General features: G+C 44.2%; 10 protein-coding genes across 10 annotated transcripts; 5 read left to right on the top strand and 5 right to left on the bottom strand.

Annotated features, from left to right (window-relative positions):
• Positions 1–1,604: 1,604 nt before the first annotated feature.
• On the top strand, positions 1,605–4,153 carry EAF01_008162 (uncharacterized protein; the record flags this gene model as incomplete). Its single annotated transcript, XM_038916418.1, has 4 exons — positions 1,605–1,719; positions 1,857–1,932; positions 2,041–3,945; positions 4,036–4,153. 4 exons carry the CDS (start codon positions 1,605–1,607, stop codon positions 4,151–4,153), a joined length of 2,214 nt encoding a protein of 737 aa, XP_038767780.1.
• A 569-nt stretch (positions 4,154–4,722) lies between these two features.
• On the bottom strand, positions 4,723–5,494 carry EAF01_008161 (uncharacterized protein; the record flags this gene model as incomplete). The annotated part of the gene is made up of 3 exons (XM_038916417.1): positions 4,723–5,283; positions 5,349–5,407; positions 5,473–5,494. The coding sequence occupies 3 exons, from the start codon at positions 5,492–5,494 to the stop codon at positions 4,723–4,725; spliced, it is 642 nt and encodes a 213-aa protein (XP_038767779.1).
• Positions 5,495–6,052: 558 nt separating this feature from the next.
• Positions 6,053–7,099, top strand: EAF01_008160 (uncharacterized protein; the record flags this gene model as incomplete). The annotated part of the gene is made up of 1 exon (XM_038916416.1): positions 6,053–7,099. The coding sequence occupies one exon, from the start codon at positions 6,053–6,055 to the stop codon at positions 7,097–7,099; it is 1,047 nt and encodes a 348-aa protein (XP_038767778.1).
• Positions 7,100–7,669: 570 nt separating this feature from the next.
• Positions 7,670–11,328, bottom strand: EAF01_008159 (uncharacterized protein; the record flags this gene model as incomplete). Its single annotated transcript, XM_038916415.1, has 2 exons — positions 7,670–11,158; positions 11,290–11,328. 2 exons carry the CDS (start codon positions 11,326–11,328, stop codon positions 7,670–7,672), a joined length of 3,528 nt encoding a protein of 1,175 aa, XP_038767777.1.
• An 856-nt stretch (positions 11,329–12,184) lies between these two features.
• On the top strand, positions 12,185–12,836 carry EAF01_008158 (uncharacterized protein; the record flags this gene model as incomplete). Its single annotated transcript, XM_038916414.1, has 3 exons — positions 12,185–12,214; positions 12,335–12,464; positions 12,583–12,836. The coding sequence occupies 3 exons, from the start codon at positions 12,185–12,187 to the stop codon at positions 12,834–12,836; spliced, it is 414 nt and encodes a 137-aa protein (XP_038767776.1).
• Positions 12,837–13,048: 212 nt separating this feature from the next.
• EAF01_008157 (uncharacterized protein) lies at positions 13,049–14,023 on the bottom strand (the record flags this gene model as incomplete). Its single annotated transcript, XM_038916413.1, has 2 exons — positions 13,049–13,616; positions 13,695–14,023. 2 exons carry the CDS (start codon positions 14,021–14,023, stop codon positions 13,049–13,051), a joined length of 897 nt encoding a protein of 298 aa, XP_038767775.1.
• Positions 14,024–15,039: 1,016 nt separating this feature from the next.
• On the bottom strand, positions 15,040–16,305 carry EAF01_008156 (uncharacterized protein; the record flags this gene model as incomplete). The annotated part of the gene is made up of 2 exons (XM_038916412.1): positions 15,040–16,194; positions 16,243–16,305. The coding sequence occupies 2 exons, from the start codon at positions 16,303–16,305 to the stop codon at positions 15,040–15,042; spliced, it is 1,218 nt and encodes a 405-aa protein (XP_038767774.1).
• Positions 16,306–16,673: 368 nt separating this feature from the next.
• On the top strand, positions 16,674–17,162 carry EAF01_008155 (uncharacterized protein; the record flags this gene model as incomplete). The annotated part of the gene is made up of 4 exons (XM_038916411.1): positions 16,674–16,712; positions 16,769–16,977; positions 17,031–17,080; positions 17,131–17,162. The coding sequence occupies 4 exons, from the start codon at positions 16,674–16,676 to the stop codon at positions 17,160–17,162; spliced, it is 330 nt and encodes a 109-aa protein (XP_038767773.1).
• Positions 17,163–18,441: 1,279 nt separating this feature from the next.
• EAF01_008154 (uncharacterized protein) lies at positions 18,442–21,273 on the top strand (the record flags this gene model as incomplete). The annotated part of the gene is made up of 5 exons (XM_038916410.1): positions 18,442–18,558; positions 18,783–18,857; positions 18,906–20,003; positions 20,052–20,681; positions 20,731–21,273. 5 exons carry the CDS (start codon positions 18,442–18,444, stop codon positions 21,271–21,273), a joined length of 2,463 nt encoding a protein of 820 aa, XP_038767772.1.
• A 975-nt stretch (positions 21,274–22,248) lies between these two features.
• On the bottom strand, positions 22,249–25,110 carry EAF01_008153 (uncharacterized protein; the record flags this gene model as incomplete). Its single annotated transcript, XM_038916409.1, has 1 exon — positions 22,249–25,110. The coding sequence occupies one exon, from the start codon at positions 25,108–25,110 to the stop codon at positions 22,249–22,251; it is 2,862 nt and encodes a 953-aa protein (XP_038767771.1).
• Between the last annotated feature and the right edge of the window lie 663 nt (positions 25,111–25,773).

The following is a 25,773-nucleotide window of genomic DNA, read 5'->3' as shown; positions in this document are numbered from 1 at the left end:
CTCAAGTCATGGTTGGGGCAATCTGGTGGAAGAAAATGTGGCCGCCTAGTATGCTCATTGACGACTTAGACACGGTCCTACTCACGTACCCGTCACTCTCGAGGCGAGTCCGAGACATCGGAGTTCATATCGGATTCCCATTCCACAAAACGGAGGTTGCAATCAACGAGCAGCAGCGTTATAAACTTGGACAGCTCCGAAGATTGACTGAAGTCCAGCACGACCTCGTTCCCCGCTCTGGAATTCATTGGCAAAGGCAAAATAGAGGTTCAATTGCATGCCGATAATTCGTCTTCAGACGATCTCGAGGCGCTGATGTCTATCTTCCACATGAACGCTGCTCACAAGGAGTCATCTGAAGTAGGATATAACAACAGGACAAACTTCACAATCGATAGGAGAAATCTCAAGGATCATCGAATGTATTTCGAGAACGCAAGAGGTAGATATTACATGTCGATTGTTACAATCCTTCCATTTATTGAACCATGTTAGTATATCCTTCTCGGAAATGCACAACTCCAAGGCAAGCTGTCATTCCGCGGCATTCGAGATATGTCAGTGATCCATGTCTAATCTGTTGTCAGCTTCGGATGAGTGGTGTGAAGACGTCAAAACAATAGACATAATTCCTCCATTGATAACCATGATCCATTCAACGGAAAGGACCAGGTGCAGAGCTTGAGACCAAGTCGTGCATTCGGCTTACTGGAATGAACGTGCCAGAGCTCGTCGTAAAAAGGCACCATTTCGTAAATTTGGTTCAGGCAATTTTGCATTGCCATTGGCGCAAAGATCTAGGTAGATGTACGGTGTTTACTATTTTGGTACACAATAAACTGTGAGGACATGAGATTTGAAGGCGAACAAGAATCTGGCAGCCACATCAAGAGGCGGGTGTATGAGTGACTTTGACGTAACGATTGTCTTCTCCATGATAGATGGTGATCAAACAAATACAGGAAATCACAACAAACAAAATGATATAAAGCAACAGATCCAAGTCAAACCTTGATTCAAGAAGTTGGCAATCGTCACTGTGTCTAATCAATGCCGGCCACTCTCAATTGTTGATAGTTCCTGTCGTCAATTTGAACTCATCACCAGTGTACAATGATATAGATAATTTGCAGTAGTATGTAGCAGCCGGCGGTAAGTTGCGCATTCATAAAGCTTTTTTGTAAGAAAAGATTTCATTTGCATCCATTCCAGCGCTCAATATATGTTCTTCTAGAACACAAGATAGAGGAAGACTTGATTGATTGTGAATTGCTTCACTCAAGTACACCCACAATAAAAGTGTCCATTACAATTTAAATGAAGAAGAAAAGAAGAAGAAGTTGAGAAAATTTCCGAATGTGAGGAAATTTATAGTGTGAGATATTAGTCATCTTGGGAGAACCAATCACGATGACGGGGAACGGGATTAGTAAATTCCACGATATACGCTAACAAGTTACATCCGAACGACGAGAGCTTCAAGTGAATTTGGGGTAAAGAAGTAGATAATTAATCAATTGAAGGGTTTCCCCTCGCCACCTCTTTTGTACTGCTGAGTTTATTTCTTTCTTCTTTGTCATACCCAGATTCTACATACACACACCATGCTGAGGTCAACGTTATCGAGATCCGCTCTACGAAGCAGTAGACAAAGTTTATATGTTGCAAGAACATTCGCGACTACAAATAGAAGACAGGCAGAGGTTACTCTTACTGTTGGTAAGCAGCATTGGATCTGCGAAGGATTTCACAGGAGATTTGGCTAATTTCTATACTAGATGGCAAACAAGTTTCTATAGAAGGTATGCTGGGAATGGTTACAATTGGGATAGGGAAAAGTTGTTGACACGCCACAGCTGGTTCTGCTTTAATTCAAGCATGTGAGAAGGCAGGAGTCACAATTCCAAGGCAAGCTCCCAAAAGAGATTCTATGTGGTGAAGTTTCCCGCTAACACTTTCATAGATATTGCTATCACGAGTAAGTCGACACGAGTACGCATATTATAGACGAACCCCACTGATCCGAACATCTTTTTATAGAAAACTTATGATTGCTGGAAATTGTCGTATGTGTCTAGTTGAAGTCGAGAAAGCACCAAAGCCAGTTGCATCATGCGCATGGCCGGTACAGCCCGGCATGGTCGTCAAGACTAGTTCGCCCCTCACACACAAAGCCCGAGAAGGAGTTATGGAATTTTTATTGGCCAACCACCCGCTAGATTGTCCTATTTGCGACCAGGGAGGAGAGTGTGATTTGCAAGATCAATCTATGAGATATGGAGCTGATCGTGGGCGATTCCATGAAGTTGGTGGCAAGCGTGCCTCTGAGGATAAAAATATTGGACCCCTCATCAAGACCTCGATGAACAGATGTATTCAATGTACAAGATGTATTCGATTCGCAAACGATATTGCTGGTGCACCGGAACTCGGATCAACTGGACGTGGAAACGATTTACAAATTGGAACATACCTTGAAAAGAACCTGGATTCCGAGATGTCTGGAAATATTATAGATTTGTGCCCTGTTGGAGCTCTTACATCAAAACCATACGCTTTCAGAGCTAGACCTTGGGAATTGAAACACTCCGAATCTATTGATGTATTGGACGGTTTAGGATCAAACATTCGAGTCGACTCGAGAGGTCTCGAGGTTATGCGAATTCTCCCTAGATTAAACGACGATGTCAACGAGGAATGGATCAACGATAAGACACGATTTGCCTGTGATGGATTGAAAACTCAAAGACTTACTACCCCGCTAATCAAGAAGGATGGAAAATTCCTTCCAGTCAGTTGGGAGCAAGCTTTGGTTGAAATTGGTGCAGCATACAAAGATTTTGCTCCAAAGGGTAACGAATTCAAGGTTATTGCTGGAGAATTGATTGAGACTGAGTCCATGGTTGCTATGAAGGATCTTGCCAACAAGCTTGGCTCTGAGAACTTGGCTCTTGATCAACCATCCGGAAACGCCCCTATGCCACATGGAATCGACGTTCGTTCGAATTACTTGTTCAACTCTAAGATCTGGGGTGTAGAGGAAGCCGATGCTATCTTGATTGTTGGAAGCAACACCAGACATGAAGCTGCTGGCCTTAATGCTCGTATCCGCAAACAATGGTTACGTTCTGACCTTGAGATCGGTGTCGTCGGTGAAGCGTGGGAATCAACTTTCGAATTCGAACACCTCGGTACTGATGCTGCCGCCTTGAAGGAGACCCTCGCTGGACCTTTCGGTAAGAAGCTGGCAGAGGCCAAGAGACCAATGATTATCGTTGGTTCAGGTGTCACTGACCACGCTGATGCCAAGGCCATGTACGAGATGGTCGGTACCTTTGTTGAGAAACATGCCTCCAACTTCTTGACAGAGGAGTGGAATGGATACAATGTTCTTCAACGTGCTGCCTCAAGAGCTGGTGCTTTCGAAGTTGGTTTCACCACACCTTCCCAAGCTGTTGCTGAGACAAAGCCTAAATTCGTTTGGTTACTCGGCGCTGATGAATTTAATGCTGCCGATATCCCCAAGAACGCCTTTGTTGTCTACCAAGGTCATCACGGTGATCGTGGAGCTCAAATCGCCGATGTCGTTCTTCCAGGTGCCGCTTACACTGAGAAGGCCGGAACTTACGTTAACACCGAAGGACGTGTACAAATGACCCGTGCCGCTACTTCATTACCTGGTGCCGCAAGAACTGATTGGAAGATTATCCGAGCAGTCAGTGAGTTCTTGGGTGCTCCACTACCATATGATGATGTCGCTGCTCTGCGTGATCGTATGGTGGAGATCAGTCCTTCATTAGCTAGCTATGATGTTGTTGAACCAGTTGCTTTGAGACAATTGAGCAAGGTTCAATTGGTAGATCAGAACAAGGGTAGCAAGGCAACTGGTGCGCCTTTGAAGAAGGTTATCGATAACTTTTACTTCACAGATGTTATTTCAAGAAGGTTAGTTTATTCACATCTTTTTTCTCCGATGCTATCCCTTTACCTTTTACCCCTCGATCTCGAAAGACCTAGAACTAACATAAATTACAGTTCCCCAACAATGGCCAGATGTTCAGCAGCAAAGGAGACAGGAAACCCAGAAACTAATTTCCTGGCGCCAGGCTACTCGAGCGAAAATCCTCGTGGAAGAGTCGCTTATGGTCCTTGATCTTGATCTGGATGGGTTTTTGTATTTGGGTTTCTTGCGTGCGTCAAACGATGGTGTTTGTGTATATATGGGTTGTAGGCAGTCGAATGAAAGAATGACAATTTAAGAAAATGATGATGTCAGTTACGGGGGTTTTGGGGGTGGATAGAATGCATAATAATGTGAAGCTTATGAATTGACATGAAGTAGACAAATATGTTTACCTTTTCAGTCACTTTAGAGCTTAGTTTGCACTTTCAATGGGTCAGAGAACATACTCTATGCATTTTACAAATACTGTACAAAATTGCTGGAGAAAAAATGAGCCTCATTTCCATACCCTGCTGTGCTTCGAGCAGAATCTAGACCCGTCTCCATTCAACGCCAAACCATGCTCATCATATCTTATTTTGTCTGTGGCTCTACTTCAACATCGAGCCATTTGTCGTACCGCTTTTCATTTTTCTTTCGTGAGTCTCCCTCTCCTTCGCGAACTGACTCGTCTGCGCATCTTTCCTAATTCATTTCCTTGGTATCGATCTCTGCTTTAGTAAAATAAAGCTGGGATTGCATTAAACACTCCAAGGAAGTTATACGGGCAAAGTAAATCTCTTTCCCTTCATAACCTTTGTGTAGTAAATCCAAAAGAAATCCGAATAAAGAACCGTCTGGATCACACCCGCAAACACGGCAATTCCATCCCAGTGACTCTCTTGGAAATATCTCCACAACCAATTCGGTATATATAACGCTCTGTAACTTCCCAACGCGAAGAGATAATTCGCCGTGATCGTCTCGGCTTCTCCGGTTCGTTGGAGGAGGAAGAGTTGTGGCAGGATCGCGACGGATTCAAGCCAGATGCTGAAGGCCCAGAGGATTTCAGAGGGGGTGTAGGCATAGGGGTAGATGAACGCGAGGGCGAGGGAACCCCCAAGAAGATATTGCACGCGGAAGGTGTCGAGATTGGGATCGTGGGTGGGTTTGAAGGAGGTGGTCATCAGGTAGATGGTGTAGCCGGAGGAGCAGAGGAAGAGGAGCTTGAAAGTGGTGTTGTAGAGGGAATCGGTGAAGGTCCAGAAGAGATCGAGGTATCGGGTTACGTAGACGAGGAGGTAGAGGGCTTGAGATTTGAAGGATATGCCGGCGCAGGACTGGGGGAGAGGGTTAGTTGGTTGTTTTGGGGGGGGGAGGAGGATGAGGTAGGGAGGGGACGTACGTTTGTTTGGTGCATTTTGTGGAGGAGAATCAGGATTGATAGGAGATGGGAGAAATCCCCTAGTAGCGCGCAATTAATTAGCTCTTGAATCCATATGCGATGATAATTGGGAGGATAAACATACCCAGGATTCGAAAAAGATTCATGATGAGCAAGTCAAGGGAGTTTCCCTACACATGCGCAATCGCCGATACTTTATTTCAAAGACGCAAAGGGTCAAAGAAAAGGTATTGAGAACCGAGTCAAGAAGTAAGCAAAACAATTGAAATCAATAAATCAATTGATATAACAAATTCAATGGCGCAGTTGTCGATGTAGTTGATGGACGGGATTGAGGACACGCAACTTGAAGCTTAGCTAAGTGCTAACTCTGAGTCTCGATTTAGCCTTGTAAAGAGGTACATTAAGACCAGGGATGATCAAGTAAGGTTATTGGCGGCGGCGGATCGGGAAGCTTGGCAAAGAATGGTGATGGATTATGTAATCCTTAGCTTGGTTTGTGGCAAGACGTTTGCTGAGAATAGGATGAGATGATTACCAAGCGGTTTTTGGCCTAGATAGTTCTAAAGTATCTACTTTATCTAGCTTGCAATATAATATAATACACTCTTTCTACAAGTACTGGTATAGCTATTGCAATCGTTTGATTCATTCGCACCGTGCTGTGAATTACAAAACTATAAAGTCCAAATCCCGCAGATATCATGGATTCCAACAGCGACGACGACAAGTCTACTAACCCCCAACATCTAGTTTCCATAACCATCACTCACCATGGCAAACCTCACATCTTCTCTCTACCCCCCACAGCAACCATCACCGACCTGTCCGATTCCATCTCAGCCAGCCTCTCCATCCCCCCTCGAAATCAAAAACTCATGGTCTCCAAACTCGGTCTTTTAAAACTACCCTTTAAAGACCCTTCCCTACCCATCACATCCCTCTCTGACAAAAAAATAACTCTCATGGGAAGCACCATCGCAGAAGCATCTTCCGTCGCCGCCGGCGCACTCGCCGCCTCCCGCATCGTCAACGGTCCCTTTACTCGACCCGCGCCCAGAGTCTCCGCATACAAAACTTGCGACTGGAAGCGCGAACAAGAAGAAGCCCAATACACATTCCAAACCCTACGACCTCTTCCCTACCTCCCCAACCCCTCTAAATCTCTGGCGTTTCTCCAACGCCTCAAAGACGACGCGGGGATCAAAGCCGCCATGCGCAAACACAAATTTACCGTCCCTCTCCTGACGGAAATGAATCCCATCGAACATACCGTCTCTAATCATGAAGGTACATCGCGCACCTTGGGGCTCAATAGGAATCAGGGGGAAGTCATCGAATTACGGCTGCGAACAGATGCGTATGATGGATATCGCGATTACAAAACGATTCGCAGGACGCTGTGTCATGAGTTGGCGCATAACGTGTGGGGACCGCATGATCGGAATTTTTGGAATCTGTGTAAGGAGATTGAGAAGGAGGTCGAGGGGAATGATTGGAGGAGTGGGGGTCATGTGGTGGGGGAGGAGGAGTATTATAGTAGAGAGGAGGTGGATGATCATGGGGGGTGGAGGGGGGGAGAATTTGTATTGGGAGTGGGAGGGGAGGGGGGCGCGGAGAGTACAAGGGGGGATTTGGGTCAGGGATTGAGTAGGAGGGAGATTTTGGCGAAGGCCGCGGAGGAGAGATTGAGAAAGGTGAGGGAACAGAGGGGTGGGGAGGGGGGAAGTGCGGGGGAAGGGTCGGCTTGAGTATACCAGGTAGTTTTATGGTTAGGCTGGCTTGCATGTTTTTCTAAGCGAAGGCGTTCAGGATGACCAATCAGCCAGCCAGCCAGTCTACCAACTTCTGGAATTCATACCCGTTCACCATCCACATTCCTTCGTCAGAAAACTAATAAAAGTTCAGAGATGAACAATCAACCAACCAACCAATCAATCAATCAATCAGACCATGAACCAACCGGAAAAGAAGCGAGCAAAATTCGAAATCGATATCCAAGTATCTAAATATCTAATCATAGACTCTCTCCTCTCAAGACATATTACCAAATCCCCCCACATAAGCAATGCAATGCAACGCAATGCAACGCAATGCAATGAAACACAATGTAAAATCTTCCCACTTTCTCCTCAACCTCCGGTCAAAAACTTTTCCCGCCCCAATCCCAATTCGAATACCCCATCTCGAGCATGAATCGAAGTTCTAAACTCCATTCGTGACCCAAATATGTACATCTCCTGGTCAAATGCATGCTTAATACTTTTCATCCCAATCTCGCTTCTCTCCCCTTTATTCAGCATATCGTACAATCCACTTCGTTAGAAAGATCCCCTGACAATCGATGGGTTCCACGACGCCCCTTTGATGTTAAATTTCGTCCTTTCCGATCGTTCTTGTTCTTGCAGCCATTGCTGATGGTGTACACCATGCTCCAAATGACTAGGCGTAGATATTCTACTAGCAGACGATTCGGTAACCATGCCATCTCTGAATCTCTCCGTAGTCTCGATATCCTTCCAGTAATTATCCAATTTTACATGTCCGGTTTTGCCACTCGTAATATTGGAGCAGCTAAAAGTGGAACCGGAGACGAACTTGTTGATTGCAATCAGGTCACCTATGGATATCGATAGCGTGATGGTGTCTGAAGGTTTGCGAGGACTCTGACTGCTTGTTGCTGTGAAGACTTTGTCGATATAATGGTGAGGTGAACCATTATCTTGAGGTTCATGAGCGGAATGGCCATCCGAGATCTCATCAGCGAAATGGCGATGTTCGTCGTTTCCTCGGTTGTCATCAATACCGGTATAATGACCACGCTTGACATCTTCTCGGAATTGATCAATATAGAACTTTCCTCCCATTTGCCTGGTGCTTAGATTATTTCCTGTGTACAGATCTCGACCTATGATGTTCGTGATCTCAATGGCATCACCAAAGTTAATCTGTAGGGCATCAAAATCCGGATCATGTAGGCTGCTCGTGGCTGTGAAAATCTTTCCAACATAGTCCATAGCATCGATATCCTTCTGAAAGAACTTGGCTTGAAATTGGCCATACCTCTTAGTTCTGAGATTGTAACCCTCATAGTTTCCCTCAAAAATGTCGTTGATAATTTCAATCTCATCGCCAAAACCTATTGCTAGATCAATCCCGTTATTGGGAAGCCAGGAGTGTGATGCGATGAAGGTTTTGCCAACATGTGCATTGGGACTAATTTTGGGATAATACTCGGAGTCGTCTTTACCGTCGGTCTGTGGAATACCAATATCATATGAGTAATTTTCAGAAAGTCGAGACCCAGTTGCTGAGACAGGTTCTCTAATTGTATCAACGGAATTGATGTCTCTCATAAAGTATGAAATATTGACTAACCCCATCCTATCTGTGCTGTTATTATACCCTTCAAACATGTCACCAAAGTCATGCCTGACAAGTTCGATGGCATCTCCATATCTTATGGACAGATCATCAGGTGCATCACTACGTGGATAATAGTCGTGTGATGCAATGAAAGTCTTGCCAACGTGTACATTCTTGCTGGTTTGGGGTTTGTTCTTGGATGTGGATGGCTCGCCAATGAGTTCAAGACTAGATTTCTTGACATCCCCCAAGAAAGTTTCCATGTTGAATTGCCCTTTTTCTTTTGACGTCTTGTTGAAACCTGCAAAAGTGTTTCCAGAGTTATAATTGGTAATTTCAATTTTATCGCCAATTCTAATATTTAGCGTAGTCACATCTCTAGCATGTTTGGGGCTCTGGGTATCTGTTGCTATGAAGGTTTTACCGATATGTGAAATAGGAGAATCAGTGTAACGGGGGCCAGATCGCATGGCGATTTTGTTGATAAGCTCGGTGTCTTCAATATCCTTCAAATAATATTTCGTATTTAACATTCCCGCCCGTTTTGTTCTCATATTGAAGCCTGCATATGCCTCATGGGAGTGCTGCGACGTGATCTTGACTTTATCACCATAATCAATCTCTAAATCATAAAAGGTGTTGTAAGATTTTGGAGCATATCGGCTTGAAGATATGAAGGTTACACCAAGCAGTCCAATGGGCTCGATGTCCTGCATGAAATGTTTGATATCGATAAGACCCGTCTTTCTCGAAGTCTTGTTAAATGCAATATATTCGTCCCTTGATTCATGTTCAGTAACTTCAATCTCATCCCCAATAAGAATGTTCAGATTAGATCGATTACCAGGCTTGGGAAGCGAGGTGAATGATGATATGAATTTCTTGCCGGCGTAAGAGTCAGTGCTTTTAGAATCTATCGATGGTGTGGAAATTGTGGGCGGCGAAGCTGAACCGCCTCGCAGATTGGCATTAGTTGGCCGACGAGGAGAAGAAAAATCCTTTGGCGCAGTTCTAGAATGAGAAAGATGGGGTGTAGATGCATTGGCATTCGCAGAGCCGGCGAGGGAGGTCGGGATATTGGGACTCTGCGGTCGACTCGAGGAGCTTGATGGACACCTGGAATGTTTAAGATCTGCCGGACCCGTCCGAACATTTGGTGCATTGGGAGTAGGAGGCCCACTGGAAGAATTTGAGGGACGCCTGGACTTTGCTGGACCCGTACGGGTATTCAATGGGAAAGGACCCTGGCTCCGTGCACTGGTTGGAGTATCCATGGACAGAGGAGTTGAACTTGAACTCGAAAGGTCGGTCCAGAAGGGATCATCAAGACGGACTTTCTTTGAAGCGCTACCAGTAATGTCCATTAGACTTTGTACAAGTGGTCTTCCCGAAACTCCATTTTGAGGTTTGCGTGGTATTTGAATTGATATAGGTTTCTTTGAAGGACTACCACCATTCTCTTTGGTAGGTTCCATTGATACTGACTTCTTCGAAGTACTACCACAATCAGCTCCGCCCTCCAATGGAGTCTGGATCGATACCGATTTCTTCGGAACACTAGCTGGTGAATCCGTGGGGGCTTGCATTGAAATAGACCTCTTTTTCAGTATACCCACATGAGGCACGGACGGAGTTGGTAGATTGATCTTCGACCCTGTGCTCTTCAATTGTTCACCCTCCGTTGTGTCCAATCCAAGGCCATTGATAATGTCCTGCGCCAATTTATCTTTAAATTGTTTTACGGAATTATCCGCATGAACATCATACTCCCTTATCTTCTTGATTCCCTCTTCCAGCAATCGCTGTAGGTCTCTATCAAGCTTTTGTTCGAGCTCAAAGATTGCCGTCGTGCTAGACGGAGTACTGAGTTCCGTGGGCGACACATTCGATGAATCCAATCCTCCCATCACAATATCTCCCTCGCTATCCCTGCTACCATCTATCTCTTCCTCTGTCTCAACCCCCGGCGCAGGACCACGGAAATCCTTAAGATTCCACTCATACTCTTCACTCTTATGCCCCTCCATTTCCTTCCTCAATCTCTTATCCCTGTACTGCACTTCCTCTTGGGAAACACCATTGACTCCCCGATCCCTATCCTGTGCTTGCAACTCCAACAACCATTTCGGACCTCTCAACCAAGAGAGATCTTCAAGTTCTTTGCTATTCTTCCTCTCCCTCGCATCCTCCTTGATCGAAATTACGACTCTATTAGCTCTCCCTCTTTCAATAGCATCTTTTTGCCTCGCGATATCATCCTTGAACCTCTCCAACAGCTTCTCTTTCTCCACCACGAACGCTTTGACAATATTCGCACGAACAAGACGATTATGCCGCTTGAAATTCTTGATCTTAGTATCACGATCGGTGGGCGCAGGAGGGCCAGTTGGAAATCCATTGAAAGCGACAAAGATTGAAGCATTGATTGCGGTATCCAGAGGCGTCTTATAATATGTCAGTCTTCACTCTCTCAAAGCAAACATGACACCGAGAATCGAAGCTCGAAGAAGAGGAGGAGTAGAAAGAGTAGGGGGATGTAATCAATATCACGTGTGAACGTGAGATTCCAACTCACATCTCGTGGACGCGTCTCTAATTCAGATGCTTGACCCATCGTGAAACGCGAGCTTGGAACTGTTCCAATAGAAAGCCTGGACTGATGACACAGATATCCTTGACCATTGATCTCTGTGCTTTGATTGATTACTTTAGACTGCACGTAATGATTCTGGGATAACGCCGAACGCTGTGGTCAGGACTAGAATTTTGTGGTGATGTAAAGTTACTTTGTCAGGTTAACTAATAAGGTTGTTACAGTTACCTAGGAATGATAAATTGTTAGTTGTGGGGAGGTGAATGGGAGGGGTCAACGATTGCCGACACGCTTTGTTCGATCAGCGAATACTGATTTTGATTGATTGACTATCAATTGAATATGAAAGTAATTTTGATTCACTCTTCACTCTGTATTGCTGGTAGTTTTATCTTATCTTATCTTACCAATGATTTCACAAATCGAAATTCACTTTTTATGGTGCTATTCTGTTGATATCAGTGATCTATCCTCCCATTCTATCCCCTCCTCCTTTCATCCAATATTATATCATCCATTCCATCTCCCTAGCCGCAAACTGCCGTCTCACATTCCTCCAAATCTCATTCCAAATATGCACCGCCAGTCTCCACAGAAGCTCTCCCGTCTCGGGAGAAAGGAATGTTAACGCCTAGCTTCATCTGCTCCGCACCCCTTAGCTCGAGTTTTGACCTCTACCGCCCCCCCAATGTCTTGATGGTGTGCTGCTAAGCTCAGGATGAGTGGAACAAGGCAGGTAGATGATTTGGTAGGGGAAGGAGGAGGTATATATATAGTTCTTAGACAGACAGCCAGCAATTCATATCTATAATCATCTTTTTGATTACTCAATACTACGTCTAACCTCTCTCAACTTCAATATACCATTAATCGGAAAATGCCTTCAGGAGGCTGTTTCTGTGATGCGGTATTTTACCCCTTCCCCCCAATCCCTATCTGTTTCATGTCATTATAAGGTTACAATATATATATTACAACCGCCCACCTCCGTCTTGTTCCGTATATGCTAACCACGCCAATCTCATAGATCCGCATAAGCTACACCGGCGAGCCAGGAGCCCATCTCCTATGCCACTGTACCGATTGTCGAAAAATTACCGGCGCTACTTATAGTAACAACGTCGTATTACCGGAAGGACAATTCAAGCTCGAATCTGGTTCGTGATTCCCACGCCTTCCAGCGTTTTCCCATTTCCCATCCGTTCCCCCGTTTTCTCCTCTTTCCCTTTCGCAACCAATGTCCCATCCCACAATTCCATCGATTAACACCTCTAGGAAATCCCAAAACCATCAGCAAAAAAGCCGACTCTGGCAATCAGATCACCTCCCACTTTTGCGGTGATTGTGGCACCACTCTCTACCGCACTGGCGATTCTTTCCCCAACCAAGTAATTCTCAAAGCTGGTGTTTTAGATGATGTCAATTGGCCGAATGAGAATGTTCCCAAGGGGGAATTGTATGTTAAGGAGAGGGTGAAGTGGCTTTCCGAGATCCCTGATGCTGCGCAGATGGAGGGCATGCCTTCGTAGATGCCTCTCTCTGTGCGAAGAGCGACTTGATAGATGGTGGTGATGTGTGTATTGGATATTGTTTGATGGGTATAATATAATTCTGTCTTTAGTAAGGTGTCTTTGACCGATTTCTGAATATTGTGTTGTCTAATATGAAGTGAGAACATCCGGCAATTATATTCGTTCTTGGTCGTAATTATAAGTTGTAAGTTTCAAAGATCGGTCTCTTATCACCGAGAGGGTAAGACTTTCCTCACATATTCCCTCCCAATCCTCAGTCCTTCTCTTACAAGATCCTCTACTCTCCTGTCCTTCTTCCGTCTCATCCATAGCAGAATGAGACCTAATAGCGCCATATCCACTAAAAAGTGTTTGATGGCAATCCAAATAAACCAAGCCAGCCATTTTCTTGGCGACCTTGACTTCTTGCCCTGGTATTCTCGGCCTGTAGCAATCTGCTCTCTCAATGCTGCTATCTCAGCTGTCATTTTCACTAGCGCTTGTTCCACACTCTTCCTCCATTTCGTCTTGTTGTTTTTGCCATCGGTATATTCCTCTTCGTTTTCACCATTGCGTCCCAATCTTCTGTCAGATTCCCTTTCGGCCTCATCGTCTTGGCTCATTGGACTCAATACTCTCATCGCGCCGTCGGTCCCTGACACTGGTTCTAGAAATTGTCTCGGTTGAGTGGTATACGATGGCACGCGATGGCCAGGCGAAGATCCCGTGGATGATGGAGTATTATTTTTGATTTGATCCCAGACAAACTCTAATTCCGCAACTAATTCTCTCGCATCTCTGCATTGCCACATCTGAAATTAGCTTGTCCTCAACCCTCACAGATTGCGCTTCAACGGCAGGAGATCCATGACTTACGCAGTAGTACTAGCATACTTATGCATAGTATCAATCAACGCTTCAATATACCTCCTCTTTGCTTCCGTTCTACTAACCCCTCTCTGCGCATCCCACGCATCCCATTTATCCCTTTCCCTCTTTAATTCTTCTCCCTTTAATCCCGCCTCACCATCTTCCCCCTCGCCTCTAGAGCTCGGCCGCATCATGACACCATCCACATCCCCTTCCATAGCCTGTTTGTATAATCCATAGAGACGTAATCGATCTGCAGGAGGCGGCCGCGATGCTCCAGTCTTGGGTATCTTTTTTACTGTGTTGAGCGCGTGGACGAATACTCGGTCTGGCATTTTGGGAAGAGTCAGACTTGTACAATCGGAACCTTTGCAGCAGTTCAGGGCAGATTTGGTAGGATAGGGTAGATATGCATCGTCATCAGGAACCGACAGCGCATTACTTACCCACAGAATCCGCCATCTTATCTCCAGAGCGTTCCCTCCTCTCTCATCTATTCAGCATACAATGTCCCAGCCCAATGTTATAGATCTATGAACTTGATTCTCGACAGCAAATGCACTCTTCACAAACTTGGAGCAACGATTTCAAAAGAATAAAGGAATGTTATTATAGATAGCAAAGTGGGAGATCTGAAATGAAAGGAAACGCAAATATTAAATGATAATCATGCGGCATCTTTTCGCGTTTGTACCTGCAATGACCAACCGAGGCTCGAAGAAATGGAGTAGTTACAAGGATCAGCGGTGCCGGAAAGGACCGCGCTAGTAATCTCACCTTAAGATCGTTACTCACACCCCTGACTCGGGGACTTTTTCTATGCTGTGGAAGGTTGCTTTGGAGTGACAATATTGAAGAACAGAATATATTGCGGTTCCTGAGAGGCGGGAACATGAAATATGTAGAAGTGTCAATTGACAAGTGTTTGTAAGGATTCTTGAGGGTTTTCAAGTCAATGATCCACAATGATGTTTTCTGCGCAAGGGGAACAACCAGTAAAATGATAACACACATTAGTTGATTGCCTGAGAATGGATCCAAGGTCGCTGAAAGTATGTATGATGGATGCATTCGAACACCTCAAGAACGCCTTCACAAAAGTAGCTCATGAAGATGCGGATATGTTAATTATTTCATGTCCTATCTGGAAACTTAATTTTTGGGTATCTATTCCCTGCCAACAAGTAACGTTTAAACAAATGCACTGCAATGAACCTGAATTCATGTTAACCGCTGCAATCCACGCAATCCTTAATCGTCTATCAATACCTGGTTATCCCTCAAGATGAGAGCCCTTACTGACCATCCGTATGTAAGGTCATAATTTTCCTTTTTTAGCTTTTGATCATGATCAATTCTCTTCTTGCTTTTGAAGCGCAATTCTTTCTCTTTCCTGTTGTGCATCGTAGATCTTCTTCTTTTCCAAGTACTTGGCCATCATCTTCTTGTTATTCAACGCCATCTCTGCGGCTTTGAAGCCAGCCTCTTTCTTGCCATTTGCACTTCCAAACCCAATCTGCTTGTCAACTTCACCCCATCCGTCAAGGAAAACGCCTACTGTAAACACTGCGAGTTTAGTGTGCTTATCCTTCTTGGCTGTTCCAATATCCTTATACGTCAATTTACTGACTTTCGAACTGAGCGCCTTTTGTAATTTCTCTTTGGGATTAAGAACGCTTCTAGTTTTTGTCTGGACATGGTCAACATTGCCTCTCAATCTCCATAGGGGGCTATCCAATTTATCCTCATTCCGCTCTTCTTGTTGGATTTCTTTCGACAACACCATGGCCCAGAGACTTTTCAGCCATTCTGATGCACGTGAAACCCCATTTTCCGGATCTGAGAGCACAATGGCTGCGACATATGCCTCAAAAATATCTCCCATTGCTTTGACTTTTTCCGGTTCCTTCATGGGATGGAGAGTATCTTCTGGCAATTTCGCGCGCTTTTCGAACCCATATTTTCGTGCGAAATCAGCCAAAGTAACATTCTTGACGAGTCTTTCACGAAGTTGGGAGCATTTTCCAGGCAATAAAGCAGGGAATGTCTGTGATATGAGAAGGGTAGAGATAGTGTAGATATATGCATCTCCCACCCATTCTAGGCGTTCATAGCTCAAATCAGTAACGCTACCATTGGTACGGCCATGGTGAGTGAACGAAGCCAGCTCAAGAGTAGGATCATAAACTTCTGGAAGGGGTGGAAGTTTTGATGGAATGGAAGACAAAGTCCATGGTGTAATTTGCAGAGTTGTTAATATTTTTCCCGGGTTTCCAACGACGGGTTCTTGAGATGAACTTTCAACCTTAAAGTCCCCAGAACCACTAGAGCTGGCATTGATCAAGTCTGACTGCACTTGGTCTCGTAGTGTATTACAAAGTTCGGTTGCTCCTGAAAAGGCTGCACCGCCCATTAAAGCCTCAACTTCTCCCACACCATCTTCGCCAAGAAGCTCTTCTAGTGCACACAATAATTTGGAGATTTTCCCGGGCGACGAAGAATCTATCTGGAATTTGAATTAGCTTTATGTATGTGCTCGGGAAATCTGACTTACATTTCTTTTCTTGTGCTCCTTACCGCTGCCATTCTCGAAAGGAAATGGACGTTTAGATGGCATTTCTAGCTTGACTAGTTTTCCCAAATTTGCTTTTGAGTCGGATGCATACACTATTACAATGCTTGGAGTACAAGTGATTGTTTACAATAAACATTAATGAAATAAAGAGAAAATTATTGAAGAAGATTCAATCAATCAATGAAGAAGAAAAAGGGGTTCAGATTTGTTTAATTGAAAACCGAAAACTGAAAAACTGGTTAACAATCTACATAATATAATGTTCGAAAACTTGCGAGCCAGACCAGAACTTCAAAGGCACGTGATGCCTGGATCAACTAAGGCCCGAAATCCCTCACAGCACCGCTAAAATCTGTAGAATTGATGAATAACCAGACTTGAACAGCAAATCCAAGCCTATATCACTGAACATGTCGGTCGCGAAGTCGAGAGTGCTGGAATTGATGAAGGTATTTTCCTGTATAATTTCAAGACCTGGAACATAGGGCTAATCTCAGTTGTACAGGTCCAATGCCGGATCTTCTCAACCACATTCAATCCTGATAGACTTCGAACAGGAAACAAGATTCTTCGACAAAGGTTAAAGGGACCTGCATTGGCTGCATACTACCCACGAAAGATGGCTACAATTAAGGATATGCAGAAAGCTTATGACGAATATGATGTCGAGACCTATGATGATGCTGAGGAAGATAGATTTGAACATATTACGATGTATGTGCATCATCTATATCAGTGTTTGGGAACTCATGCTAACATTAATGTAGTCTGAAAGCGAGAGGAAAGGGAGCACCAAAAAAGAAGAGGACTGCAGAAGGTATGTGGTACGCTGCGGACATAACAGCAATTACTAACAGATTTACTCAGATTCCAAGAAGTTCAAGGGAAAGAAGAGGTAGATGAGGATGAGATTTATATCCAAAACATAACTTGTACAGCAATTTACAACTGTAGCATTACTGGCGTTTGGGATCAGCTCTTCGGGCGGTGCTTGGTGGAGGGTTTCTCGTTCCATTTCCAGGCCCCTGAACGCAAATTGCAGAGGCTCAGTCAAATGAGAAAGATTATTATGAATCTGCATACATCGCTCCTGAAAGCATTGAGATCTCAGCTAGAAGCCACAATACTGCAAGTGACGGCAGCCTTGGAACGAACTAGCTCCTTCTATGGTTACGAAGTATTGAAATCACGCCGATTTCGATCTCAAAACCCTTCCTGGCAGCTTATGGCTTAGAATTTCAAGGCCATGGTGAAAGTTGGAGCCATGGATGGTTTCTTTCTAATGTAACATGGAAGTATACAGAAATTAAAGAAGGTCATATGTGTTAAGTACTATTCATCTCTACTAGCATTTCTAAACACGATCAGAGGACACAATGACCTGTCGTGCTTTCTACAATTCTATCCATGTTGCTATCCCTCCATATGACCATCATGGAAAGACAGTATGCTCAAAATGAATCTTGGTTTGATACTCCGGCCTGAAAGGTAATTTACATTCACCAATTGTAAGCTTTGGAGTAGTTGAGATTCTTTCAGAGAATTCATTCCTGTGGGAATTTGAGTGGTGTTGACACTCAGAAGAAGAGGCAAGAGCGACCTTGCTGGAACTTTGTATTCCTCGAGCTTTCCGGATTTTCTCCCTTGCAGCACTTGATTTACTTTTCTCTTTGATAAAGGCTCTTACTCTACTTGCGTCTCATATTTACCTGATTTATATAAAGAATCTGCCAATCCAATCATACAAAGACTTGAGAGTTGAAATATGCGAGACGACAGAGCGTAAGATTCTTTGAGTGAATATAAAGCTTGCCGAACACCCGCACAAAATCACTTTCGACCTCTTTTTTTTTCCCCCCCAACGACCGGACCTTCATTCTTTCTTCAAACCTCAATTCCAAATATAGTGAATTATACTTTCAATTTTTGCATGCCATTTGATATAGAGGATAGAGCAACTGCAAAGGATAGACGTTACTTCTCTATCTACATCTCCTCAGAGCTACGACTCTTATATTTGTTTTCTTGATCTTTAAATCTTCATTTCTCTTCATCTACTTTCAACTCATCTACGAGTGAGCCATTCAACAGTCAATTTCGATCTATTCAGTCCGCACAATCTGCATTGGATTTTTACTTTCCTTTCAAAGCCACTCACTAAGATATCTCACAAGCAACATGGCTTCCTCAGTTGCTTCCAATGGATCGCCAACCCTCCGTCGTACAATTGATCGTAGCAGCCATGAGAACCCTGGATTCGGTGACGATGCTGTTGATAAACTAACCTCAAGAATGGTGAGTTTGCCTCTTCTTCAAATCTCGTCGTCGTCTTCCTTATTCATTGCCGTTTCTGTACCTCTGGCACCCCTCTCCACTAAATTTCACCATTCCTCACATTGCCATTTCTTCTCGAGTGAGCTCACTAGCAGAGTCCTCAATGCTTGATTTCCAACCAAACACCGTCGATGCAATCTCATTATTTAAACCTCTCGCATATCTTACTGACCAGTATTATCCAGGACAATGCTAATACTCTCAAAAAGGCCGCTACAGCTCTTTCTACGAACAAGTTGGGCAACCAAGCTGCTCCTAAGGTAACAATCTCATCCACTCAATAATTCAATGCATACTAACGGATACAGAAGATGAAATTAAGCCACGAGACTTTCACTACCCCTACTGCCACAGCTCCTTCGTTCCAATGCCCTACTTTCGACAACTCGCCAAATCCAGTCGATAAATTATTGGCCAAGCTTTCGGAGCAACAAGCAGTTCTCAATCGCCAACATGAAGCTTTGAGGAACTCAGATGACTATAGTTCGAACAATTCACGAACCCTCGACTACTGCTCTGCTCCTACTTCTGTCCCAATTACACCTGCTACGGAAAGTTTTGACTCTGGAACAGCAACAACTGCTCCGACTACTCGTCCTCAGAGTCGTGGTGATGGCGATAGCCAGCCTAGTGCTGAAGAGGTTCTACGTCTCAAGATTGAGTTGGAGGCTGCAAAAGGAAGAATTGCACGCATGGACCAAGAGCTTGCACAAAACCGCATTACAAAGCACACTATTGACCAAGCTATTGGTAGTGTTTCTGAAGTAGACTTTCCTCTTGGAAATGTTTCAGACCCCTCTGCCGGCATTCCTCCAAATCATTTCCGTCCTCACGTCACTCGTGAAAGCTCCTGGGCCAACCAAGAAGACGCACATTCTGACCATAGCGATGCTCTTTCCGCAAGTGGCTACAACCGTACTCGGGCTATTTGGGGCAATAACAAACCAAATTTCCCAAATGCTCCACCAATGCCTTCCTTTCAACCTTCTGATCCACATACTTCTGGACAATGGATGGGTCGTGGTGGCTGCAATCAACCATTCGTTGAGCCAAACATGGCATTTGGCGGACCACCTCCAAATGCGTTTCGTGGCGAGAGATATGAGCATGATATGGCAATGCCCGGTGGTGGAGTCCGTCGTAACAATGGCAACAGATTCAATAGCAATCGTAATCTAGGTTCCATCCCTTACTCGAGCAGCTCAAGCTCCTTTGAAGGCTTCACAACAGCTTCAAGTTCTTACGGATCAATGGGGGGAATTCCAACTCCACTGGGTAATCAGATGAACATGGGTATGAACATGGGAAGTGGAATGTACTCAGGCTACCAACCTCAGCCAATTGGCACACCTCTCTCACCACATGCACCAGAGTTCACTTCAGCCAGTGGAACATGGAAGACTGAGGTAAAAACCAATCACTTGATTCGGCAGCATTCACTAACTTATCTTCAGTCGGTTGCTAATGAAGGCCACCAAACTTATTTACCAACCACTGAGCCGTTAAATTATCGTCGACTCCTGGACAGAACCGTCAACTGTAACTGGAAGTATATTGTTGATAAGATTGTCTGCAATAATGATCAGCAAGCTTCGATCTTCTTGCAACAGAAGCTCAAGGTGGGCACAACAGAGCAGAAATATGATATTGTCGAGGCTATTGTTGCCCAAGCTTATCCTCTAATGGTCAATCGTTTTGGCAACTTCTTGGTTCAACGATGCTTTGAGCACGGTACTCCAGAGCAAGTCATCAAGATTGCAGAGGCTATACGTGGCAATACTCTCAATCTCTCTATGGATGCTTTCGGTTGCCATGTTGTACAAAAGGCCTTTGATTCTGTTCCAGAAGATTACAAGGCTATTATGGTCCATGAACTGCTTCGTAGAATTCCAGAAACTGTCATTCATAGATACGCTTGCCATGTCTGGCAGAAGTTGTTTGAACTTCGCTGGACCGAGTCTCCCCCTCAGATCATGAAGTACGTTAATGAAGCTCTTCGTGGTATGTGGCATGAAGTTGCTCTTGGTGAGACTGGTAGTTTGGTTGTTCAGAACATCTTCGAGAACTGTCTGGAAGAAGACAAGGTATGTCTGTACACTCTCCTGTATTGAATTCGGTCTGATTGTATTATAGCGTCCTTGTATTGAAGAAGTCCTTGCTAGCATCGACATTGTTGCCCATGGACAGTTCGGTAATTGGTGCATTCAACATATCTGCGAGCATGGAGCACCAGCTGATCGTAGTCGGGCTATTGACCATGTTATTCGCTACGCTTCTGAGTACAGCATGGATCAATTTGCTTCTAAGGTTGTTGAAAAGTGCCTCAAGATTGGTGGTGTCGACTTTCTTGGTCGTTACCTTGATCGTGTTTGTGAAGGTCGCCTCGATCGTCCCCGCATCCCTTTGATCGATATCGCCAGTGATCAATACGGCAATTACTTGATCCAGTACATTTTGCAGCACTCCAACCCACAACATCGAGAAATTGTTGCTTCTCATATTCGGAAGCATATGGTCTCCCTTCGTGGTTCCAAATTTGGTTCCCGAGTTGGTATGCTCTGCACCAACCCTGCCCTTCAAACTCGTCCAGGCCCAGGCTCTGGCCCTACAATCAGCAGCGCTCCACCACCACGTATGCCACCAACCAATGTTCGATACGGTGGTGCCTACCGCTAAGCTAATTATAACTCATTATTTGCTTTTTGTGTTCCGGGTCTTCATACGATCTTCATAAAGACATGATTTTATGCAACCAAGATAACAGTACAACATATCCTCCGGGGCTTCTTGTTTTCCGGCTTTCAGTCTCTCATATCTATGAACACCTTAAATTGGTTCTACATTATTCAGAAAATACGAAGTCAAGCTTGTATTGTTCACAGTCTCGCTGTAAATTGGGATTTCCCTTCGTCGAATTACGACATGTTCATTCTGTTTAATCAACATTATCTTCGAAAAGCTATTCTACCATAACGAGTCATCCTAAGCTGAGGATTATCTTCAGTACTTTGGACAGATCATAATTACTACTTTTGCATTATGATATGCGAGAGGTGTTATATTTTCGGGGCTCTTATCGCCAAAATCTTCTCTTTTTATCGACTTTTGAATCATCCATTGTGTGGAGGTTTACTCCGCTTTAGTGTTTGTTCTCAGATCGGATACACTGTCTTTCCCTTCTTTTTTTTTGTCAGATAAAAATGTTACGGTGTGGTAGAAATTAATGTGGTGGAGAGGTTTGATCAATCGCCATACTCATATACTTCATTGTGCTCCTTCTGCTTGTACTTAAACAACTAAAGAAACACCTAGAGCTTTTTTTAAATAGTCACTCATTAGTAAATATAAAGCCTTTGGTAAATAGAGGTCAGGTAGTCAGTCATACATGCTCACTGCAAACGCTATGTAAAGAGATAAGTCGCATGATATTTTGTAAATTGACAACGCGTAAGAGAACAAAAGACCGTGAAACTCAATCTTAATTATGATTTTGGAGGTATGGTACAGAGAAGTAAACGCCAAACAAACTCATCCCAGATCATAAAAATACATGTCCTTCATCCATCAAAACCTGAAGGACACCACCCAAAAACCTCATACTTGTCAAATCTTGTAGGCCCCATTCCAAGTCCAATCCCAATCATCAATCAATCAGTCATCTTCAATGTCATCATCGCTCAAAACAAATTTCTGCTCCAACTGCTGCACAGGCATTGCTCTCTGACTACCGATTCCCTTCCTGATCACGACCCCCATATTCCCGGGTCGCTTCTTCTTCTTCGGCGTGCCCATACCATTATCATTTGGTTTATCGGTGGCCCAATTTTCAGTATTGGGATTCAAGTTGGGCGATTCGTCATCGGAAAGGGAGGTGGGATCGTCGGAGGTTTGCGCGGGACCAATGCCGGTGAAGGTTGTGATTTTAGAGAGGGAGGCGAGGAGGGGGTTGGTTTGGAAGTTTGTGGTATTGGAAGTGGAGGAGGAAGATGGAGAGGAGAAGGGGTTGCGGGGTTGGTGGGGGGAGGGTTGGGATTGGGATTTGGAGATTTGGATCAAGTAGGGGAGGCGCTCGAGGAGCATTTCTGTGCGGGCGGAGACGCCGAGGGTGAGGAGGGGTAGGGTGTCTTCTTCTTTTAAAGGGTTGGAGTTGGATTTGGTGGATTTGGATTTCAATTGTGAGGGCAATGGAGCGGCGTTTTTGATTTTCCAGCTTTCGACTGTGCCGGCTTTAGGACGAGCGAATGCTGTGGCGCCAGATGTGATGCTCGACGAATGCGTATTCGTACGATCGATTTCTCCTTTCATTAAACGTGTGATCCAGAGATCCAAAGTACTTTCCATTTCCTCTTTCATGCGCCAGAGTTTAAGACTGGTTGGATAGAACATTTTGTGTGCGTCGCCTGTTTTACCAGTTCTGAATCCGGCTGCGGCAGGTGCTTTGCGGGATACGGGATGAGGGAGTGAGAAAAGGATACCGCGGACGGCAATTTGAAAGGATATTTCGTCTTGGCGGAGAATGTCTCCTCCGGTTCCTGTTATGCCGCCACCGAAGCCGGAGGATTGGAGGGAACCGTCCCAGGAGGGACAGAGAAGGTCACTATCAGAGAGAGCATCAATGCAACCATTGACGTGATCGAGGGACGTGAATTCAAAGGAAGAAGGTGGTGCTTCGCATGAAAGAATGTAATTTTCATGAAGAGCAGCGATGAAGGTTGGTGTGTCGGTGCCAGTCTCATCAATAAGCTCGTTTATGCCTACTTCAGATTTCTTGGGGCGAGAGTGATGAGATATGAAGTGCGGCAAAGATTCCACATCGTCTGATACCTTTCCTTCGCGCTTGTTATAAACAACTTTCCCGACGGCATGAAAGATTCCCAAGCTAGCTTCGCGGCGAGTGATCAGTTCCAACGATTCCTCTTCCATTTTTGTCAAAGATGTATCTTTGCTTGTTTTCTTTCCCTTGCCAAAAACAACTTTGCCTCCCCAGTCATCAATATCCCCTCTCAGAAACATAAACTCCAGAGAGCCAATTGCACTTCTAATGTCGCCCACATCACCAAGCCTTTTCAACACCTGGGGTCCTGGTGTCTTTTTCCTGCCTGATTTCCTCGACTCTTTTCGTACGACTGTCTCAAGAGCTTTTGCTAATATGGTTGGGGCAATGGCATTGAATTCTATCACTCCTACTCCCGGGTGCTGAAGAATCTCTGGCCCAAGAAGACGATGAGCAGTAAAGCTGTCTGCTGACGCTGAGGTTGTTGTAAGCAATGTTTCTGATACAATCATTACCACAGGAGTGATAGGATCACTTTTAGCTTTAGGATTGTATGGCATTGAGAGAGGAGGAGTATTAGAGGCAAGGTATTGAAGTATCGCAGATCGAAATGATTGCAAGGCACCCGAAGAACGTGTAAAAGTGTTTGGAAATTCTTCGACTAGTATAATTTGCTTCCTTCGATCCAACGGTTTTACTTCTGCTTTTGCTGGAATATCTCCATGGTCGTCGGAAAATAAATTTAGTTGACCAAACTTTCCACCCCGGCCCATGAACTCCTCAAATTGTGCAGCCATTGACTGAAAGCCGTCTGAGGAAGCGATTGATCCAACAGGGTTCCTCCATTCTAGAACATCACACTCCATATCTTTCGCTAATAGCTGTACTGTTGTCGTCTTTCCGGTTCCAGCAGCACCCTTCAAGATCAATAACCGTTGTCTCATCTGTCCTCCTATGACATTATCAAGCCAGGTTCGAACATCCAGTACTTTCTTCTTGTGCACTCCAAGCTCTTCCAGATTATTGGGCCCAAAGCGTTCAGCCCAAGGTCGTATATCCTCTTCCTCGGCCACATGCTCTATTATAGAAGGCTGAGATGGTTTTACAAATCTTTGACTAGCGTTGGGTGTGTTTGAACCTGAATTTGTGAATACGTTCCTTCCAATTCCTCGTTTGGCAGCTTGCCCAACAATGCTAACTGTTTGTGCTCGACTCTCTCCCACATCGTCATCATCTGATATTAAATCATCTGTTAAATAAGTCTCCTGTTGAATATCTCTCGAATTGAGAACTTTGATCCTTTGTTTAGGTATCGTCTCGCCTTCCGTTTGTGCCTGCTGCCTCTGTGATTGCTTTGCAAACAACGTATGAATATCTGCATTCGGCCGCTTTTCCTCAGCTCTTCTTCTACTTCTCGATTTCTCTGGGCTTGTACTGGGACTCTTTGTAGTGGACTTCTTGGGATGATTTGGTAAGTGAATCGGGGCAGCATTGGGAGGATGGATGGTCGCTTTTGTTGGAGGCTTCAAAAAGGAAGAAGATCTCGTAGAGTTACTAGATTGCGACATAGACTTTGGGGCAGGCTCGGGAGAGCTCGATCTTGGTGGAGGAGAATGTGCCAAACTGCTCAATCGACTTTTGAACTTGTTCACCTGTATTGATTGATTGTCCTCGCTATCAGAGGAATGGGGAGAGGATTCAATGACATTGCGCTTCCGTCTCTTAGCTGGAGGTGCCATGACGGCAATAGTATATTCTTACCGGGAAACATAACCTAACGCATCAAGAAGCCTGAAGGATGGTGGGTCGACGTGAGAGTTGCCTAGAAGATCGAATGGAATCTCAATCTTGAAATACATTCAAGTTAACTTAACTTAAGCTTATCTTATCTCTAGTCACATGATGGTATGGTTATTATGTAATCTGCGCTTGAACCTATAACGTGGTTTAACAGTGGCTCGGCCATATCAGTGAGTCGGCCACCATTTTTACATACAAAATACGTCTGTGCATAACCGTGCACTTTCTTTATTTATTGATATAATTTTCTAAAAATCTAATATTAGATATTTAATTATATAAATATTATAAAAGTCTAATTTTTTATTAGAAATTCGAATTATTAAAGCACTTATTAAAGGAATAACTTTTTTGTAACGAGAATTATGACAATTTCCACTTTTTTTACAATATAATAAAAATATTTATATAAAAACTAGATTTTTAAAAAAATTAAATTTTTATTATTATTTAATATTCTTTTCTTTTTTAAAAATAACAATTAATAATTAAAATATGAATATTGAAAAAGGCTGGTTTTATATGTATTTTGAAGTGGCCGATCCACTGATATGACCGAGCCACTGTTAAACCACGTTAGCTAGCCAGTTTCTTAGAACTTT

The sequence above is a fragment of the Botrytis porri genome (genome assembly GCF_014898465.1).
Source record: "Botrytis porri strain MUCL 3234 chromosome Unknown BPOR_011, whole genome shotgun sequence".
Taxonomy (NCBI): Eukaryota; Fungi; Ascomycota; class Leotiomycetes; order Helotiales; family Sclerotiniaceae; genus Botrytis; species Botrytis porri.
This window is presented reverse-complemented; position numbering and strand designations above follow the sequence as displayed.